Below are 22,031 nucleotides of genomic sequence, written 5' to 3'. Positions count from 1 at the left end.
ATGCTAGGCCACCACCTGCCAAGAATGAAGCACATTAATTTTGTCATGAACATTGATTTTAAACTGTTACTGGAGTGAAGAAAGTACTTGCTAAACAGATCAGCATGGCTGGAAAGGATATTTGCATATTAACAGACGGTGCTTGGAAGGACAAAGGACCATTCCCTGACACATTCAACCCAAACAGACCTTGATCATCAGGTATTGTGTGTAAGAGGAGCATTCCAGAGACTGCTAAAGTGATACAATCCAAGACATGGCCAGACCAGTTAGTCACATGACTAACTTGCTTGGCAACCTGCGGATTTCTGAATTGTACAAACAGTTTGAACTGACAAAGTCTGTTTGCTCCTGGATTGAGAAGATTAGATTAGATTAGAGATACAGCACTGAAACAGGCCCTTCGGCCCACCGAGTCTGTGCCGAACATCAACCACCCATTTATACTAATCCTACACTAATCCCATATTCCTACCAAACATCCCCACCTGTCCCTATATTTCTCTACCACCTACCTACACTAGTGACAATTTATAATGGCCAATTTACCTATCAACCTGCAAGTCTTTTTGGCTTGTGGGAGGAAACCGGAGCACCCGGAGAAAACCCACGCAGACACAGGGAGAACTTGCAAACTCCACACAGGCAGTACCCGGAATCGAACCCGGGTCCCTGGAGCTGTGAGGCTGCGGTGCTAACCACTGCGCCACTGTGCCGCCTGTCTATCCTGTCTGCTCCCATCTCTTTCTCACAAGCCTCTGAATCCACTGAAGACACATGAACCCCAAGAGAGAAACGTCTCCTACAGTAAAACAAGATTTAAGAATAATATTGGGCCCCAACGAAAAGAAGCTCCACCTACAATCAAGGACTCTACAGTGAGCTCGAAGAACCGTAACAAAAACTCTTCAGATATTACCTCAAATTTTTCCACTTTATTTCTTCTGCTCTTCTCAGTCTCTATTTGCATGTGTATCGAGTATGCATGCAAGCGTGGGCGCGTCATGTATCCGTAGGAGTCAAACGAATTAGAGTTTAATCCAGCTGTTTGAGGGTAAATCAACATCTGACATGTGGGAGTCCTTCAAACGTCAGATGATTAGAATCCAGGACCGGCATGTTCCTGTGAGGGAGAAGGATAGGTTTGGCAAGTTCCGGGAACCTTGGATAACGAGGGATATTGTGAGCCTAGTCAAAAAGAAAAAGGAAGCATTCGTAAGGGCTAGAAGGTTGGGAACAGACGAAGCCCTTGAGGAATATAAAGACAGTAGGAAGGAATTTAAGCAAGGAGTCAGGAGGGATAAAAGGGGTCATGAAAAGTCATTGGCAAACAGGATTAAGGAGAATACTAAGACTTTTTATACGTATATAAAGAGCAAGAGGGTAGCCAGGGAAAGGGTTGGCCCACTCAAGGACAGAGGTGGGAATCTATGCATGGAGCCAGAGGAAATAGGCGAGGTACTAAATGAGTACTTTGCATCAGTATTCACCAAAGAGAAGGACTTGGTGGATGATGAGTCTAGGGAAGGGAGTGTAGATAGTCTGGGTCATGTCGTTATCAAAAAGGAGGTGTTGGGCATCTTGAAAAGCATTAAGGTAGATAAGTCCCCAGGACCTAATGGGATCTAACCCAGAATACTGAGGGAGGCAAGGGAGGAAATTGCCGGGGCCTTGACAGAAATCTTTGTATCCTCATTGGCTACAGGTGAGGTCCCAGAGGACTGGAGAATAGCCAATGTTGTTCCTTGTTTAAGGAGGGTAGCAAGGATAATCCAGGAAATTATAGGCTGGTGAGCCTTACGTCAGTGGTAGGGAAATTATTGGAGAGGATTCTTCGGGACAGGATTTACTCCCATTTGGAAACAAATGAACTTATTAGCGAGAGACAGCATGGTTTTGTGAAGGGGAGGTCGTGTCTCACTAACTTGATCAAGTTTTTTGAGGAAGTGACGAAGACGATTGATGAAGAAAGGGCAGTAGTGGATGTTGTCTACATGAACTTCAGTAAAGCCTTTGACAAGGTCCCTCATGGTAGACTGGTGCAAAAGGTGAAGTCACAGGGGATCAGAGGTGAGCTGGCAAGATGGATACAGAACTGTCTCGGTATTAGAAGACAGAGGGTAGCAGTGGAAGGGTGCTTTTCTGAATGGTGGGCTGTGACTAGTGGTATTCCGCAGGGATCAGTATTGGGACCTTTGCTGTTTGTAGTATATATAAATGATTTGGAGGAAAATGTAGCTGGTCTGATTAGTAAGTTTGCAGACGACACAAAGGTTGGTGGAGTTGCGGATAGTGATGAGGATTGTCAGACGATACAGTAGGATATAGATCGGTTGGAGAAATGGCAGATGGAGTTTAATCCCATCAAATGTGAGGGAATGCATTTTGGAAGGTCTAATACAGGTGGGAAGTATACAGTAAATGGCAGAACCCTTAGGAGTATTGACAGGCAGAGAGATTTGGGCGTACAGGTCCACAGATCACTGAAAGTGGCAACACATGTGGATAAGGTAGTCAAGAAGGCTTACGGCATGCTTGCCTTCATCGGTCGGAGCATAGAGTATAAAAATTGGCAAGTCATGCTGCAGCTCTACAGAACCTTAGTTAGGCCACACTTGGAATATTGCGTGCAATTCTGGTCGCCACACTACCAGAAGGACCCGGAGGCTTTGGAGAGGGTACAGAGGAGATTTAGCAGGATGTTGCCTGGTCTGGAGGGTATTAGCTATGAGGAGAGGTTGGATAAACTCGGATTGTTTTCACTGGAACGACGGAGGTGGAGGGGCGACATGATAGAGGTTTACAAAGTTATGAGTGGCATGGACAGAGTGGATAGTCAGAAGCTTTTTCCCAAAGTGGAAGAGTCAGTTACTAGGGGGCATAGGTTGAAGGTGCGAAGGGCAAAGTTTAGAGGGGTTGTGCGAGGCAAGTTTTTTTTTTATTACATAGAGGGTGGTGAGTGCCTGGAACTTGCTGCTGAGGGAGGTGGTGGAAGCAGGTACGATAGTGACGTTTAAGAGACATCTTGACAAATACATGTTTAGGATGGGAATAGAGGGATACAGACCCCGGAAGTGCAGAAGGTTTTAGTTTAGACAGGCATCAAGATCGGCGCAGGCTTGGAGGGCCGAATGGCCTGTTCCTGTGCTGTTCTTTGTTCAAGTTTAATAAATTTCCAATTTTTCTTCTTTAAACTTAAGAAAACCCTGTTTGTGCTGGTTTCTTTGCCTTATAATTGGAAAGCAGTGAACAAGGAATCACCAAGGGGGAGCTAAAAACACTGTGTTTAAAATTAAACCCAGTTGTGCCAAGACCAGGTGAAGGCTGAGAGGGACCACCTAGACACCTTTCTCACCTGGTCGTAACACCTTGACCCTGACCCCTCCACTGTAGCCATTTTGTTGGACCACATGTCTGACAGAACTGGGGAAGCTGAAATTTCCTTCAATTAAACATTGGGAAGACCAAAGCCATTGCCAACCTGTTGCCTAGCCACAAATTCCATTCCTTCCCTGTCCACTATCTCAGGCGAAACCAGACTGTCCGTTACTATGCAGTCCTATTGTCCCTGAGCTGAGCTTCTCGCCCAATATTGTGTCCAGCACAAAGACTACCTACTTCTATAACACCACCCATCTCTGTAAATGCTGCTGAAACCCTCATCCGTGGTTTTGTTAGCTCCAGGCTTGGCGATTCCAACACTCTCCTAGCCAGTTCCCACCTGCACCCTTCATAAGCCTGACTTAATTCAAAACTCTGTTGCACATATTTTAACTCTCAAGTCTTGTTCAATCATCACCCATGTGCTCGCTGACCTACATTGGCTCCCAGTCCACCAGGGCCTCAATTTTAAAATTCTTATCCTGGTTTGCAGATCCTCCAGGACCTCACCTTTCCCCATCTCTAACCTTTGCCAGCCCTACATTTTTCCATGCTCCTCCAATTCTGACATCTAGTACATCCTCAATTTATCACTCCACCTTTACCCAGGCCTCAAGCTCCAGAATTCCCTACTAAACCTCTCCACCTCACTCTAGCCCTCCTTTAAGAAATTGTCCCAATGGGCGGCAGTGGTTCGCACCGCAGCCTCACAGCTCCAGCGACCCGGGTTCAATTCTGGGTACCGCCTGTGCGGAGTTTGCAAGTTCTCCCTGTGTCTGCGTGGGCTTTCTCCGGGTGCTCCGGTTTCCTCCCACATGCCAAAGACTTGCAGGTTGATAGGTAAATTGGCCATTATAAATTGCCCCTAGTGTTGGTAGGTGGTATGGGAATATAGGGACAGGTATGGTAGGAATATGGGATTAGTGTAGGTTAGTATAAATGGGTTGTTGGTGGTCGGCACAGACTCGGTGGGCTGAAGGGCCTGTTTCAGTGCTGTATCTCTAAATAAAATAAATAAAAAGTCTCATGTGGCTTGGTATCAAATTTTGTTTCAGAATGCTCCTGTGAAGTGCCTTGGGATGCTTTACTACGTTTAATGAGCTATACAAATGCAAGTTGTTATGTGGAAGGAGAGATCATTGTGACAACAGCTTCAACACTGCAGCCTGATGGCCTGACGAAAGGAACAAAGTGAAGAAATTACATATTTTCTCATCAGCAAGTGGCACCAATTGTTGCCCATCCCTAATTGCCCTTGAGGTGTTGGTGAACCTCTGCAGTTCACGTGTTGAGAGTACATCCACAGTGCTATTAGGGAGGGAATTCCAGTATTTTGATCTAGCGGCAGTGAAGGAACGGCAATATATTTCCAAGTCAGGATGGTGTGTGGTTTGGAAGGGAACTTGCAGATGGTGGTGTTCTCATACATCTGCTGTCCTTGTCCTTCTAGGTGGAAGAGGTCGTGGGTTTGGAAGGTGCTATCGAAAGAGGCATGGTGAGTTGCTGCAGTGCATTTTATATATGGTACGCACTGCTGCCATCGTGCATCGGTGGTGGAGGGAGTGAATGTTTAAGGTGGTGGATGAGTGCCGATCAAGCAGGCTGCTTTGTCTTGGATGGCGTCCAGCGTCCTGAGTGGTATTGGAGCCACTCTCATGCAGGCAAGTGGAGAATGTTCCATCGCACTCCTGACATGTGCCTTGTAGATAGACAGGCTTTCAGGAGTTAGGACGTGGGTTACTCGCTTTAGAATTCCCAGCCTCTGACCTGCTCTTGTAGCCACAGTATTTATGTGGCTGCTCCAGTTCAATTTCTGGTCATTGGTAACCACCAGAATGTTGATAGTGGAGGATTCAGTCATGGTATGCCGTCGAATGCCATGGGGAGATGGTAAGATTCTCTTGTTGGAGATGGTCATTGCCTGGCACAAATATCACTTGCCACTTGTCAACCCAACCTGAATGTTGTCCATGTAGTTTAAGAGTCTGAAAAGGTTAATCTTGAGAGAGTGTAAAGAATACCTCCTACCATCAGAAGAGATCACATGTGAGAGAAAATAGAGAACAAATGCAGCGTGGCTTTTGGAAGAGTCATACATAGGCAAGTGTGGAGTGTAGAACCGTGGAACTATAGAAAAGTTAGGAGGCCATTCAGCCCATTGTGTCTGCGCCAGCTGAAAAAGAAAACAGCTGTCCAATCTAATCCCACCTTCCAGCACCTGATCTGTAGCCTTACAGGTTACAGCACTTAAGGTGCATGTCCAGGTATCTTTTAAATGAGTGGAGGGTTTCTGCCTCCAACACCGATCTGGGCTGTAAATAGTTATACTGTAATAAATATTAAAGTTGAACTTTTTGGACATGGACTGCTTCACTATCAGATGAGGTGCAAATTTTGAAAGCAATCATTTTATTCTACATTTCAGCTTCAGACAGACATTCAAACAAATTATTTCTCTGTATACAAATATTTCATCATCCAACAACAACTTATATTTATACATATTTTATACAAGACAAACTTGGCACACATTGTTCTTGCACATATTTTGAAGGCTTCAAAAGGACTGGTCATACTAATTGGATTTAACATGATTACATGCAGCTGCTAATGAGCACTCCATTAAGTAAATTAATTTAAACCTTTCAACATTTTAATATGGGATTGATTATTAAGGGCAGAATTTTAAATTATGAATGTTCAAGTTAAATGATAATTTGGGATGAGCATCAAAAGATTCATGATCAATAAACCTTTTAAAAGAATAAAAACTAAGAAAAATCAGCGTAACTTTTTTTTTCTCTTGGATCCATTTAGAATTTCTTTAAATAATGAATGTTGATAGCATTAGGATAACTAGCAGGGTGGAAGTAGTGAGATAGGCATTTGAAAGGACTATAATACCAGTAATCATAAATGCTGGACCTATAAAACTAAGGGGAAATGAGGTTAGACTAGCAAACTTGTTCCAACACCAACACCCACACATCAAGAAACAGAGCTCACAGCTTTCTTGCAGGCAAGTGCCTGGAAGTATCTCAACTTTTACACACATCTGAAAGAAGCAGAAAACAGTTATGCTTTCAGATGCTTGAGGAACTTGTGGCTTCACCAGATACAGAGACAGAACACGGTTTTAAAAAGGTCATTTTATTTTCTGCTCAAGTGATACATCATGGAACATGAACAAGCAGGAGCAAGCCATTCAGCACCTCAAGTCTGTTCCACTATTCAACTAGATAATGGCTGATCCATATCCTAACTCAATCCACCCATGTTGGCTCCATACCCCTGAATACCCCGAAAATCCATTGATCTCAGATTTAAAATTAATTGAGCAGGCATCTACTTTTTGTGGGAATGTTCTCCACACTTCTATCACCCTTTGTGTGAAGAAGTGTTTCTACTAGATGTTATTTATATTACGCCTTTAAAGTATAAAACATCCCAAGGTGTTTCAACAGAGGCATTATAAAACAGAATATGGCACCAAGCTACATAAGGAGATATTACAACAGATGACCAAAAGCTTAGTTAAAGAGATAACTTTACTTAAAGTAAGGTAGAGAGGTCTGGGGAGGGAATTCCAGAGGTTAGGGCCCAGGCAGCTGAAGGCAGCTTACTAACTTCTCACCTGAATGGCCTGGCTCTGATTTTAAGGTTAATGTCCCCAGGTCCTGGACATGGAGGTTGGGCAAACTTCTCAAAGATGTCTACCAATGTCTTTTGTGACAATGTACTCATCCTGGCTGGGAAGCGCAGAAATGTCAACATTCTCAACTGCAATGGTAAATCGAGATGATGCAGCAAGTAACTTTGCTGTCTACATTATGACAATTTAAGCACTTGCTAAAATGCTATCTCAGAGTGGTCATTATTATTTTAAAAATTGTGGTTACACAAACACGTTTATCAGCAAAATAATCATCAGGGAGCCACTTAAAAAGCGGCCAATTAGCAATATCAGGAGAATTTACACTGTCGCAACATCACTGCGGCATATGCCCATGTCATTATTCCCAGTATTCTTACACCTATGCATCCAATAAAAACACATTCTATTAAACTGTCCCACAATTCCTAAATGTTTCAGTGAAAGGAGAATGCATACACACTCAATAGCATCTCTAAGTCACCTATTGCTATTGTGTTTAATGCTTTCAATAATTTGCAGACTCAGCAGGCTAATGCACCCACAAAAATGGAATGCTGAGCCATAGGCCAAGAAACCCAGGTTCGATCCATGCTGGGTTTGTCAATCTACCAATCCAGTGAACCCTGAGAAAGAGAGAGAGGGGCAGGGCACACGAGCTGTATAAATATCGATGAGGACTGCACCAGGTTTCACTGTGATGCCTCTTCCCCATAGTTTTAATTCCCGATAAGGCAAGTGATTTTCTGTGGTGCAACATCCTTTGGATTTTGACTAGAGTAGTGCAACATTTGGATGTCCTATTGCCAGCGATAACAAAACTGTTTACCCTACCCACTGGCACTCTACGTTGGCCTATACAGATGAACTGTAAAAGGTTCTGGAAAGCTACCAGTTCCGTGGAGTTTCACCCAGTTACTGTCTTAGAACATAGAACATAGAACATAGAACATACAGCACAGAACAGGCCCTTCGGCCCACAATGTTGTGCCGATCCTTTGTCCTCTGTCAAGGACAATTTAATCTATACCCCATCATTCTCCTTTATCCATATACCTATCCAAAAGCCTTTTGAAAGTCCCTAAAGTTTCTGACTCAACAACTTCCCCGGGCAAGGCAGGAAGTAGACAAATCACCCCATCCCTATTCATTCATGAAGCCAAGTTTCACAATGTCATGATCAACAGAACTCCCAGGCCACCTTTGCAACTGTTATAAACCATTAAATACAGTAATAGTGACTCACAGTTTAACATTTAGGATTATAGAACAAGTTGAGGCAAAAAACTTCTTTTAAAATAGTAGGGTCACACATAGTTCAGAATTCAAATATATACGCACTCCTCAAATGATTTTTAAAAACATTCAAAGTACCCATATTTCAACCTCTTCACAAAATCTCAAACATTCTGCCACTAAAAATCCAACTTCTTAATCTAGTAGGAATTAAATTAATTCTATTTACTATTATCAGCTCTCAGCCATGGCTCAGCGGGTAGCACTTTTGCCTCTGAGTCAGAAGGCTGAGAGTTCAAGTTCCATTCAAGAAACCCAAGCACAAGAACCTAGGTTGACATTTTAGTGTAGTACGGAAGGAGTCAGTATTAATGTTAAACAGAGGCCCCACTGGCTCTCACAGGTGAACATAAAATATCCCATGGCACTACTTCAAAGACAAGCAAGGGAGTTCTACCCAGTGTCCTGGCCAGTATTTATACCTCAAGCAATATTACTGAAATCAGATTATCCGGTCATTACCAGTTGCTGTTTGAGAACTTGCTGTGTGCAAATTGGATGCTGCATTTTCTACATTACAACAGTGATTGCAATTCAGAAGTACATCATTGACTGTAAATCGCTTTGGGACATCCTGAGGTCATGAAAGGTGCTACATAAATGCATGTTTTTTCTTTCGTTACTGTCTTGGCTCAGTGGTTTTGTGCTCTCACCTGACTTAGGTCGTGGGTTTTAATAAGAAATAAGAACAAAAGAAATAGGCAGCCCCTCAAGCCTGCCCCGCCATTCAATAAGATCATGGCTGATCTGCCCCAGACCTCAACTCCTCTTTCGTGCCGGCATCTCGTAGCCCTCAACTCCCCGATATTTCTAAAATCTACCTACCTCCTCTTTAAATACTTTGTGATTTAGCTTCCATAACACCGATCCAGAGAGTTGAGCACGTAATCTGGGCTGTCATTCCAAAATCAGGCTGACGGAGTCTGCACAGCTGAAGGTGCTCTCACCACCACAATTATATCATTTACATTAGCCCTAAGGTTAGATTACTGCCTGAAAAGATTTCCCTTTCACTGTTTGTAGAAGTAAAATAAGTTTTGGACAGTTTCAATCGCATTCCCATAGATATGTGCACCAATTAGGCAAAGTAACAATCTCACAAAGTACAATGTGGAAAAATTAAAACTCTGTGCATCTGGATGTGTATTCTGCAGAACAGCAGGAACTCTGTCCAATCTGCACCATCCCTGGCTCACCAGCACAATGCATACAATGGGTACAAAAAACAAGTTCTTCATTCTCCAGTTATGAAATCCTTTAACTGGATATTAGTAAAAGTCACAAAAACCTACTGCCTTGTAAACATTTTAAATACAAGATCATATGATTTAGCTGAGATCTAACCAAAGATTTGGAGAATTATTTTCAATTCTGGACACCACACTTTAGGAAGGATGTCAAGGCCTTGGGGAGGGATTTACCAAAATGGTACAAGAGATAAGGGAATTTAGTTACAGAGACTGGAGAACCGGGATGTGCTTAGCTTACAGAAAAGAAAGTTAAGGGGAAATTTAATAGAGGTATTCAAATTTCAGAGGGGCTTTGATAGAGTAGATATGAAGAAATGGTTTCCACTGGCAAGGTGGTCAGTAACCAGAGGAGACAGATTGGTAAAAGAAAAACAGGGGGAGATGAGAACTTTTTTTTTAAACTCTGCGTTATAATGATCTGGAATGAACTGCCTGAAAGTATTGAATCTGCTTCTACCATCCAAACTTTCTTAACTGAATTGGTTGCAAACTTGAAAAGGAAAAAAAATATATAGCTTTCACAGAGCCTGAACAGGCACAGTGGACCAAATGGCCTCCTTGTGAGCTGTGTGATTCTACAATATTTCAATCATACCTCCTGTCTGCTGTGATTGTGTCCTGTTGTACTCCACTGAATGTAAACCTCAACCAAACAAGTTGCCTTTGCCTCACGACCCACACTGCTCCCAGCACAAATAAGCACCCTAGGAATCCTGGATTAATCAATGTACAACTTCCACTAGCACCCTTCAATCAATGTGTACAGCGGCTTCAGATAATGTATGTGAATGTATACATGACAACTCAAAGAAAAGCTGCCATAACAATTTGTATTTATGTAACATATTTAACAAAACAAAATGTCCCAGGGCACTTCACAGGAGCATTATAAAGCAAAATTTGACATTGTAAGACATAAGGAGATGTTAGAGCAGATGGCCAAAAGCTTGGTCAAAGAGGTAGGTTTTAACAAGCGTATTTTAAAGCAAGAAAATAGAGAAGCCTGGAGGTTTAGGGAGGGAATTCTAGAGTACAGAGCCCTCAGCAGCCCTTAGGAGCGGTGAGGCCCTGAGGGGTTTGAGAACAAGCATGAGAATTTTGAAATCGAGGCATCGCTTAACCGGGAGCTAATGTAAGTTGACGAGAACAGGGATGATGGGTGAATGGAACTTGGTGCGAGTTAAGTCACGGACAGCTGAGGTCATCCAGTTTACAGACGGTAGAATGTGGGAGGACAGCCAGAGTGCATTGGAAGAGTCTTGTTTAGAGGATAAGGGTTTCAGCAGCAGATGAGCCAGGGGCTGAGTCGACCGATTTTATGAAGGTGGAAATAGGTGGTCTTGGTGATGGCACGAATATGTGGTCAGAAGGTCATCTCGGTGTCAAGTATGACACCAAGATTGCGTATTGTCTTGTTCAGGTCAAGACAGTTCCCAGGGAGCGAAATGGAGTCGGTAACTAAGGAATGCTAGCTAGCTAAGCAGCACACAGGGCACTGCCACATCAATGGTTAATCCTTTCTTCTTCTTCTCCTTTGGCCTCCTTGTCTCGAGAGACAATGGGTAAGCGCCTGGAGGTGGTCAGTGGTTTGTGCAGCAGAGCCCGGAGTGGCTATAAAGGCCAATTCTAGAGTGACAGACTCTTCCACAGGTGCTGCAGATAAAATTGGTTGTTGGGGCTGTTACACAGTTGGCTCTCCCCTTGCGCCTCTCTCTTTTTTCCTGCCAACTGCTAAGTCTCTTAGACTCGCCACGCCTTAGCCCCGCCTTTGTGGTTGCCCGCCAGCTCTGGCGATCGCTGGCAACTGACTCCCACGACTTGTGATCAATGTCACAGGACTTCATGTCGCGTTTGCAGACGTCTTTAAAGTGGAGACGTGGACGGCCGGTGGGTCTGGTACCAGTGACGAGCTCGCTGTACAATGTGTCCTTGGGGATCCTGCCATCTTCCATGCGGCTCACATGGCCAAGCCATCTCAGGCGCCGCTGGCTTAGTAGGGTGTATATGCTGGGGATGCTGGCCGCCTCGAGGACTTCTGTGTTGGAGATACGGTCCTGCCACCTGATGCCAAGGATTTTCCGGAGGCAGCGAAGATAGAATGAATTGAGACGTCACTCTTGGCTGACGTACATTGTCCGGGCCTTGCTGCCGTAGAGCAAGGTACTGAGGACACAGGCTTGATACACTCGGACTTTTGTGTTCTGTGTCAGTGCGCCATTTTCCCACACTCTCTTGGCCAGTCTAGACATAGCAGAGGAAGCCTTTTCCATGCGCTTGTTTAATTCTGCATCGAGAGACAGGTAGTTGAGCCTAGGTAGGTGAACTCTTGAACCACTTCCAGAGTGTGGTCGCCGATATTGATAGATGTGGCATTTCTGACGTCCTGTCCCATGATGTTAGTTTTCTTGAGGGGGATGGTTAGGCCAAATTCATTGAAGGCAGCCGCAAACCTTCGATGAGTCTCTGCAGACACTCTTCAGTGTGAGATGCTAGTGCAGCATCGTCAGCAAAGAGGAGTTCCCTGATGAGGACTTTCCGTACTTTGGTCTTTGCTTTTAGACGGGCAAGGTTGAACAACCTGCCACCTGATCTTGTGCGGAGGAAAATTCCTTCTTCTGAGAACTTGAATGCATGTGAGAGCAGCAGGGAGATGATGATCCCAAACAGTGTGGGTGCGAGAACACAGCCCTGTTTCACACCACTCAGGATTGGAAAGGGGTCTGATGAGGTGCCGCTATGCTGAATTGTGCCTTTCATATTGCCATGGAATGAGGTGATGATACTTAGTAGCTTTGGTGGGCATCCAATCTTTTCTTGTAGTCTGAAGAGAGCACTTCTGCTGACGAGGTCAAAGGCTTTGGTGAGATCTATGAAAGCAACGGAGAGGGGCATCTGTTGTTCACGGCATTTCTCCTGTAGCTGGCGAAGGGAGAACAGCATGTCTCTGTGCTTGAAAGCCACACTGTGCCTCAGGGTAGACACGCTCAGCCAGCTTCTGGAGCCTGTTTAAAGCGACTCGAGCAAAGACTTTCCCCACTATGCTGAGCAGGGAGATTCCACGGTAGTTGTTGCAGTCACCACGGTCACCCTTGTTCTTATAGAGGGTGATGATATTGGCATCGCGCATGTCTTGGGGTACTGCTCCCTCATCCCAGCACAGGCAAAGCAGTTTGTGCAGAGCTGAAAACATAGCAGGCTTGGCACTCTTGATTTCAGGGGTAATGCCATCCTTCCCAGGGGCTTTTCCGCTGGCTAGAGAATCAATGGCATCACGGAGTTCCGATTTTGTTGGCTGTACGTCCAGCTCATCCATGACTGGCAGAGACTGGGTTGCATTGAGGGCGGTCTCAGTGACATTTTCCCTGGAGTACAGTTCTAGGTAGTGTTCCACCCAGCGGTCCATTTGCTTGCGTTGGTCAGTGATTGTGTCCCGATTTAGATTTGAGGGGGGCAATCTTGACGGTTGGCCCAAAAGCTCTCTTAATTTCATCATACATCCCTCTGATATTTCCAGTGTCGGAGACCAGCTGAGTATGACTGCATAGGTGTTGCCAGTAGTCATTTGAGCAGCGCCTGGCTGTTCTTTGTGCAGAGCTTCTGGCAACTTTAAGTGCTATGGATGTTAACTCGCTGGCGGCTTTCTTGTAGTTCAGCAGTGAAATGCACTTAACAGCTATGACAGGTTCCAGCTCTTCAATGTGAGATTGAAACCAGTCTGCACACAATTGCCATAGGTGGTCATTGCTGAGTCATAGATGGCATCTCTGATGTGGGCCCACTTGGTCCCTGCATCCCCTGTGGGAGTGTTTTGGAGGGCTTTTTCAAGTGAATTTAGAAACTTGCGTAACAGTTGTGGATGAGAAATTCTGCTAGTGTTGATGCGTGGGCAGCCCTTCTGCTTGGAGTGATGCAGCTTCTTTGGTTTGAGGCTAATCTTGCTGCACACCAGGGAGTGGTCGGTGTCGCAGTCCGCACTGTGGAAGCTGCGTGTTATTTGAACACCGTTTAAAGAGGCTCGCCTTGTGACGATGAGGTCCAGCTGGTGCCAATGACGTGAACTTGGGTGCCTCCAAGAAACCTGGTGACAGGGTTTAGTGTGAAAGAATGAGTTGGTGATGCAGAGGTTATGATAGGTACACAACTCAAGCAGTCTCTGTCCATTCTCATTCATCCTTCCAATGCCATAGCGCCCAAGGCAGGAGGGCCATGAGTCATGGTCGGCCCCAACCCTGGCATTAAAGTCCCCCAGCAGGAATAGGTGTTCGGTGTTGGGGATGCTACTAATGATATTATGGAGTTCCTCATAGAACTGGTCTTTAACTTCAGGTGGGGAGCAGAGTATTGGGGCATAGATGCTGAGTAGGTATACTAGACCAGAGGCGGTGAACAGTCGGCTGGACAGTATGCGTTCCGAGCCATTTGAGGGTGGCTCTATCATGCTGAGCAAAGAGTTTCTGATGGCGAAGCCCACTCCGTGCTGCCTTGGGTCTTCAGGATCCCTACCCTGCCAGAAGGTGGTGTAGTCTTGCTCTCTTAGAGATCTGCTTGCAGGGAGGCGTGTCTCCTGAAGTGCTGCAATGTCCACATTGAGTCTACTGAGCTCGTTGTTGATGATGGCGGCCTTCCGAGAATCGTTGATTTCTGTAAAGTCTTCCGACAGGCCAGGACACATAGTTCTGACGTTCCAGCTTGCAAAACGAAGGGCTGGTACCTTCTTTCCTTTTTTGGTCGTGTTGCTTGGTGCGGTGTTACAGTCCACTTGTCGGGCAATGACCCTGAGCTCCAAGCACCCATTGAAGCAGGTGGACTGTGGTGGGACAGAACCTTACTGACCGGGGGCTGCCCGGTTTGAGGCGGGTGGTAGCTGTCCAGTGAGATGCGATGACCTCTCCCACCGACAAAGGCAGCCCGTGGCACCCAATCTCTACGCCAATTGAGCTGGACTTATAACCCGTAACTGCTGCCTTCCGTGTTGATTTGGTCACTGTGAGGAGACTATGGAGTGACCTCTCCATGGCGCATGCCTGGGCAGATGTATGGAGGTTGTAAGTTGCCCAAGCATCAAAACCCCCCTCTCGGCCTTCCTGGTGGGGTCCAAAGGAGTGCAGAGCACGACATTTGGCACCAATATGGCTGCAGGAACTGCCGGAAACATGCCAAACATCCTTTACCGAGGAGGAAACAAGAGATACAATGAACTGCATAAACTCGGTTAATTCATGCAGAATAAGTTTCCCTATTAAAAGCAATGAACAACATTTTGCTGTAGATATGGATTGCAACAAACTGAAGCCCAAAATTCATGACTGGACAGGAGCACAGATCTTCCATTCGCTCTTTCTACTAGAAAACCATTCAAATCCAGTCATCCACAATTTATTTTTAATGTACATCTAAAATCTTAATTTCATTATTTAACAGGATTCAGTCCACCATTGATTTTTTTTGTCTGTATTTGAGGCAGTGTTTTTTTTTTAAAAATAATCAAATTTAAGGTGAAGGGGATCAGGGATTTAAAAATGTCAAACTGAATTCGTACACTACTTACATTGATTGTTTTTACTGACCTGTTTTTATTTCATGTCAATGGAAAGATTGTTGTGTGAATATGAACTTTATCGACATAAATATGTGAATCAATGTAGTTAAATTGCATAGGTTGAGGTATTCAGCAATGTGACTCTCATTTAAATCAGTGCACAGGTTTCTGCAAGTTTAAGGATTGGCCATTCGGCCAATCATGCTTTTGCCAGTGTTAGCTCCTAATTTGGAGCCCTTTATTCTAATTTCATCTATATGCCATTCACCCATAACCTAATAGTCTTTGCTAAAATAGCCACTTGTGGTACAAATTCCATCTTCCCCAACTAAAACCATTTTTTCTAATCCTAAACATTGTCACCTCATTACAGGTGACAAACAACGTGAAACAAAGAGAGAGAATGCTAGAAATACACAGGAGACACACACACGGACCAGGGGTTTGTGGGGTGGGGTGGGTAGAAAGTGAGTGAGTGAGGTAATCATATCTCAGATGTGCACCATTCATTAAAAATCACCATTACTATTTACCTTCTTAAAACTTCACATAAGTTTGAAAACCTCTTACATTCCACAAAACTTTGTGTGGCAGGGAAAAGTTTTGATGATTATAGTCATTGCAGTGCAGAAGGAGGCCATTCAGCCCATCAAGCCCATGCCAACGGTAGACATCTGAGAGTACATAAATTGGCAGAAATGCCCTGCATAATATACGGAAAGCAGTGCAAGCTTTCAACCCAGCTATTTACAAAATAAAATCCATTTGAAATCAATCTTAAGAAGGTGATAAGCCATACTAAATAGGACTTTGATGCCCCTTGGTGTGATGTATGTAAAACCAAGGATCATCTCAATACATAGATTAAAATAAGATATAAATATTTACCAATATAAATCACTAAGGTTGGTCCAAAAAGAGAAGTATATAAAGGCCCCTCCAATACGGAAATGCAATTTATTTCAATGAAACCCAAACGAAACAAATTGCAACCAACTTTTTTACCCCCAGACATTACATAAAACTAAAAACGGCATTTAATCACAAAAAAAACTTGAAAAACCTGTAAAAGCCTCTCCTTTTCCATTATAATGGAATAGTATTGCTCTCCGCCCCCATACAAAAACAATCTTTAAAAAAATGACTTGAAGATTTGAAATGTTAAGAGAGAGTGATTCTGATGGCTGATTCCTGGGAATATTCCAGTGAACATTCTTCTTCTCAGTGATGACCAGAAATTTTTTTTTAATATTCTTTCACGGGATGTGGGCGTCGCTGGCTAGGCCAGCATTCATTGCCCATCTCGATTTGCCCTCGAGAAGGTGGTGGTGAGTCGCCTCTTGAACTGCCGCAGTCCATGTACATCCACAGAGCCGTTAGCATGGGAGTTCCAGGATTTTGACCCAGCGACAGTGAAGCAATGGCAATATAGTTCCAAGTCAGAATGGTGTGTGGCTTGGAGGGGAACTTGGTGTTCCCACGCATCTACTGCCCTTGTCCTTCGAGGTGAGAGGGGTCACGGGTTTGGAAGGAGCTGTCGAAGGAGCCTTGGTGAGTTGCTGCAGCACATCTTGTAGATGGTACACACTGCTGCCACTGTGTCGATACTACAACTATGATCTAACCAATGTGTTAAGTCAACTTAGCATCAGTTCCTTCCATTTATAGCTGATACCCCTGTACAAAATACAGGACCCAATGTGCCTTATGAGCTTTTAAATCTGCAACCCCAGCTTCAAATAGCCACACAGCTACACCTCTGATCTCTCTTTTGAGAATCTTACAATTTAGGAACATAGGAGCAAGAGTAATCACTCAGCCCTCGAGCCTGCTCATATTCAATTAGATCACGGGCTGATCTGTACCTTAACTTCATCTACCCACCTTGGTCCTGTAACCATGAATACACTTGTCCATCACAAATCCAATCTCAGTTTGAAATTTTCAGCTGACCGCCAGCTCAACAACTCTTTTGAAGAGTTTCAGATTTCCATTACCTTTTGTGTGAGGAAGTGCTTCCTGACAATATCCCGAAATGGCCTGGCTCTAATTTCTGAGGTTATGCCTCCTTGTTCTGGACTCACCCCAATTCTTCTCTATCTAATGTATCAACACCTCGAATCATGTTAAACAGCTCAATTAGTTTAGCCCTTAATCTACTGTGCTTGATGGGAATAAAAGCCCAGTTTATACAATCTGTCCTTGTAATTAACCCATTTAGCCCTGTATTATTCTGGTGAATTTGACCTGCACCCTCTCCAAAGCCAATATATCCTTTGAGTTGTGGTACCCACAACTCTGCACAGTACTCTAAATGGGGTCGAAACAGAGTTTTACATGACTGTACCATAACTTGCATTGGTTTGTATTCCAGCCCTCTTGAGATAAAGGCCAACACTCCATTAACCTTTTTAATTATTTTTTTGGACCTGTCCACTTGCTTCAGGGATTGCTGCACTTTGGCACTTAAATCTCTCTATTCTCCAAGGTGCCTACCTTCTTTCCATTCAGAAAATACGCTGATCTATCTTTCATGGGTTAAGATTGCATGACGTCACATTTGGAGTCAGTCATTTACGGTTCAGAAAGTGGCTATTCGGCCCATCGAGTCCATACCAGCTCTCCAGGGAGCTGTCCAGTCAGTCCCACTCTCCCACTCAATCCCGATAGTCGATTTCCCTCAAGTGGTCATCCAACAACTTCTTGAAGTCATTGATGGTCTCCACTTCCACCATCCTAGTGTCTGATGAAAGGTCACTGACCTGAAGCGTCAACTCTGTTTCTCTCTCCACAGATGCTGCCAGGCCTGCCAAATATTTACAGCATTTTCTGTTTTTATTTCAGACTTACAGTATCTGCAGTATTTTGCTTTTGACCTTCTGCACTGACAGTCCCTTATCTACTACATTAGCTACCTCCTCAAAAAAAAAGCTGCATTAGCTGACAACGCAAGCGCGAGGTGACAGAGTACTGGCACATGTGCAAATGCAGCTTCACCCACTGAAACGTCACTGTCTGTGACGTCTCAGGCAGCTTCCAGTATAAAGATGGCACTGCTCAATTTGTCACAAAGAACAAATTAAACCACTCAATGGAAAGCAGCCCCTCTTCCTTCACATCTATCTTGTGTTTTCCTCTTATTAGCCTGATCTTAGCTCCAAGACTGACTGTCACATTATTAATTGATGCCCGTAGGCAGGGAGTTGAGGGGGGAAACTAAAATGGGTTCCTCTGGAACGAGTGTGCTCAGAATAAGGATACGCTCCCTGACAAACGGCATTTTCAAACAGTTTGTATTTCTTAGATGGGAGACTAGAGTTTATGAAGAAATTTCCACTACAGTTTTTTGTCCCTTAATGCATAGATTGCCTGCAGTGCAAGTTCTATAAACTTGAAAATATAACTTCCAGGCAAACTTAATTCTCGCATTAGGATATCTCAAGAGAATATAGTTAAATCCTGGCATCAGTAGCCTAGTTCCTAGAACAGGTGGTGGTGCCCCTGTTGCTGCAGCTATTGAAAAGGAGAATTAACAATATATATACTATCCAGAACATAATTAAAATGTTCCAAAAATGAAGAGAAGGAACAAGAGAAATAGTTAGAATAACATGGGCTTTGGAATTTAATTAACTGGCATTAAAATTAGAATTAAAAATATAAAAACAGAGAGAGGGGTATTTAATAACAAAGTGCATTCATAAAGCACCTTTCATAAGATGTCCTAAAGTGCTTCAGAGATATAAGCAAAAAACAGAACACCAATCCCAGAGTGTTATGAGGAGGCGGTGTGAACAGAAGTCAAGTTAAAGAGGTGAGTTTTAAAGGAGGGTCTTAAAGAAAGAGAAGGTGGTGAAGAGGCAGAGCATAGTGGTTGAAGGCACGACCATAGTTGGTGGAATGAAGGAAGGCAGGATGCACAAAAGGCCACATTCAGGAATTTGGAGGCAAAGGGGTTTATAGAGCTGAAGGCAATTACAGAGGTAGGAAGCAATGAGGTCACGGACATTTAAGCACGAGGAGAATTTAAAATTTGAGGTGTGAATCAGTGAACAGAGGGGTGATTGGTGAGTGAATCTTGGTGCAGGATAGGATTTTGGTACAATTTTGAATGCGCTAAGGTTTACAGTGGTGGGGGGGGTGGGGGGAGAAAAGAGTGGGGGGGGGGGGGGGGGGGAGAGAAAATGGAGCCTCGGCAAACAAATGGAATTAACGACGACGGCCGAGGATAACACCTCCAGTTGTCCAGATGTTTAACTGGAGGACATTGCAGCTCATGCAAGACTGGAAGTTAAGATAATAAATGGCACAGAAAAGCAAAATCTGCAAAGTACATGGAACTAAATTTTGACAGTAAGATATAGGGGCAAATTATGATGTTATGAAAGCACCTACTGTATCCCTTCTTTAAAAACAAGTTATTCACTCCAAAACAGATGATGTGTAATAAAAACGTTATGAAAAATACTCATTATACTTAGAAGGAAGATTGCCATGGGGTCTCTCAACTTGAATGAAAGTTGGTATTCATGAGTCACTCCACAGGAGGAAGCAAAACAAAATCTCACATGATCAAGCAAACTAACACTTCAATGCATGGCAACACAGAATGATTGGGCATGGATGGCCCTGGAAATTATCAGTGCATCGAATTCTTGATCTTGACCATGTCATTTAAGGCCAGAGGAGAAAGAGAACACACAACCTCACATTTTCACATTTTGTAGATACTGGCTTTTTTCCAGACAACATTGACAGAGTCCGTTCGTTGGGCAGCATTCATTTCTCATTACAAAATGATGCACGAGCCACCAACTGAAAGGGCTCGGAGAGGATGTAACTCTTAGAAACAACTTCAGAACAGCAAAATTCAGGGCATCAATACGTTTGTGCTTTTAGATTTGATTACCTGCAGAGCGATTTCATTAATACAAGTAAGCTCAGTATCAAAGGCATTCTACTCAGTCACCATCTTTTCTCAACTTCACTTTGAACTCTGGGAACAGAATGACTAACGTACTGCAAATAGTGCCACTCCAAATTACAGCATACTGTCTCACCACTTCCTGTCCAAAGTCCAATTTGGAACAGTTTGATTTGTGATTAGTCGTACAAAAGACAGCAGTAACGATTGCTTAACGCATTTGCCCAAACAGAAGGTGTACTTCACATTATTGGAGACATATTTCTAAAGCAGATAACGCAATCACTTGTGTGCTTCGCTGGGTCATTTGCAACACTGGTTAAAAAGCAATTGGGCAGAAATCCAATACTGTCCTCCCACCTGTGAGTTCACTCACTTGCCATTTAAGACGACTCATGAAGCACTTCAATAAACTCCCTTGCATAAATTATCCTCATTGCGGGTTCCGACCTAATTCAGGTCCAGTTTCTCCTTCTCACAATCACAGCTGAGAACCTTATTACTAATAACAGTAATGAGAGTTAAAACCAGCAGTATTCACTAACTTTTTATCCAGTACCATAATTCGAACTATTTGGTTTGAATGAGGAACATTTTGACCGTACAATTACAATATAATAAAATCTTTTCTTTTTAAAAACTTTCCCATTTTTGTGTTTGTTTGTTTGAAAACACACGAAGTGCCTCAAAACTCAACTCATAGCAGATGGGTTCGTTACTATTAAAGGTTGAAAGACTCACCAGAGGTTTGCATCAGTTTTCTCAATGAAAATTTGTTTTTAAATTCTATGTTTTAAAAGATATCGATGTGAGAAAGTCTATAACTGTGATTATGATGGTAGGAAAATGACACTGGCTAGCAGAAGGTAAAATTCAGATGGGTGCACTGCTCTGGAAGAGCATGGATATCAGTAGTAAGGTCTCAGCTGTGATTGTGAGGAGAGACTGGACTTGAATTAGGCTGGAACCCAATGCCCAAAGGCACACGTCAGCTAAGAGCTGTGGTGAGGGGGAAGTGATGCACTAGTCAAACGATGAACGCTGTTGATCAACTCTAGTGGCAACAGGTACTGTTAGCTACAGTTACAGAACTGCTACAAGTTTAGTTTTTTTTTAAGTTTAGTTTAGTTTAGAGATACAGCACTGAAACAGGCCCTTCGGCCCACCGGGTCTGTGCCGACTATCAACTACCCATTTATACAAATCCTACACTAAGTGAGAAGGGTAAAGTTACATTTTGCATATTTTAATCAGGGAATTTGATAGGACATAGCACAATTCTTGTTCCCAACAAGTTCAGAATTAGCACATTTTAATTATTCCAAATAATTTCTACTAATAAAAACAAAGACCGATTTTTGTTTTACCTTGTACACTTGTCCGTATGTGCCATTTCCAACAACTTCCACCAATTCGAAAATACCCGCAGGGTCCTGAAAAGAACAAAAACATAAGTGAGCAAAGCTGAACAGTTATAATTTATCAAGTTTAAATTCTGCACTTCTGGTATAAAAAAATCCTTTCCGTCCATATAAGGTAAGCATTCCACCTTCTCCCTCTTTCCACCACCACTTCTGGCTGTTTTGATTTGTAACCCCATGTGACTTGAGCCGACACTCCTACGCTCAACTCTTAATGCCCTCAGCTCAGTAAGAGATGGATAATAAAAATTGCCTTGCTAGTGTAATCCAGATCCCCCCCAAATTTTTTTTTTTTTTTAAATGCAGAATTAAAACATCAAAATTGATTGCTATCAACAATGAGATCTATGCAAATTAGCAGGAGCATGTATTTAAACTTGTCGTGCCGTCAAGGCACCATGATATGTAGCCCAAGAGAAACGAGTGTTAGCGGATACTCCTGGGCTTGACCTTAGCCCAAACCCAGTTTATTTTTCATTTGACGTAAAAATACTTGCACCAACAAAAAGTCACCCCCATTACAGGGTAGATGCAGCATCAATTTACAATACCAATTGTTACCAACAAC

General features: G+C 43.5%; 1 protein-coding gene across 1 annotated transcript in view; it reads right to left on the bottom strand.

Annotated features, from left to right (window-relative positions):
- The window catches only part of LOC137357574 (misshapen-like kinase 1), a 264,262-nt gene that overhangs the window by 183,263 nt on the left and 58,968 nt on the right, over window positions 1-22,031 (bottom strand). Inside the window, 1 exon segment of the mRNA XM_068024008.1 lies at window positions 21,410-21,475. Coding sequence (XP_067880109.1) covers window positions 21,410-21,475 — 66 coding nt within the window.

The sequence above is a fragment of the Heterodontus francisci genome, chromosome 48, assembly GCF_036365525.1.
Source record: "Heterodontus francisci isolate sHetFra1 chromosome 48, sHetFra1.hap1, whole genome shotgun sequence".
In the NCBI taxonomy this organism is placed as follows: Eukaryota; Metazoa; Chordata; class Chondrichthyes; order Heterodontiformes; family Heterodontidae; genus Heterodontus; species Heterodontus francisci.
The sequence above is the reverse complement of the archived record's forward strand: the minus strand, read 5'-3'. Positions and strand labels throughout refer to the sequence as shown.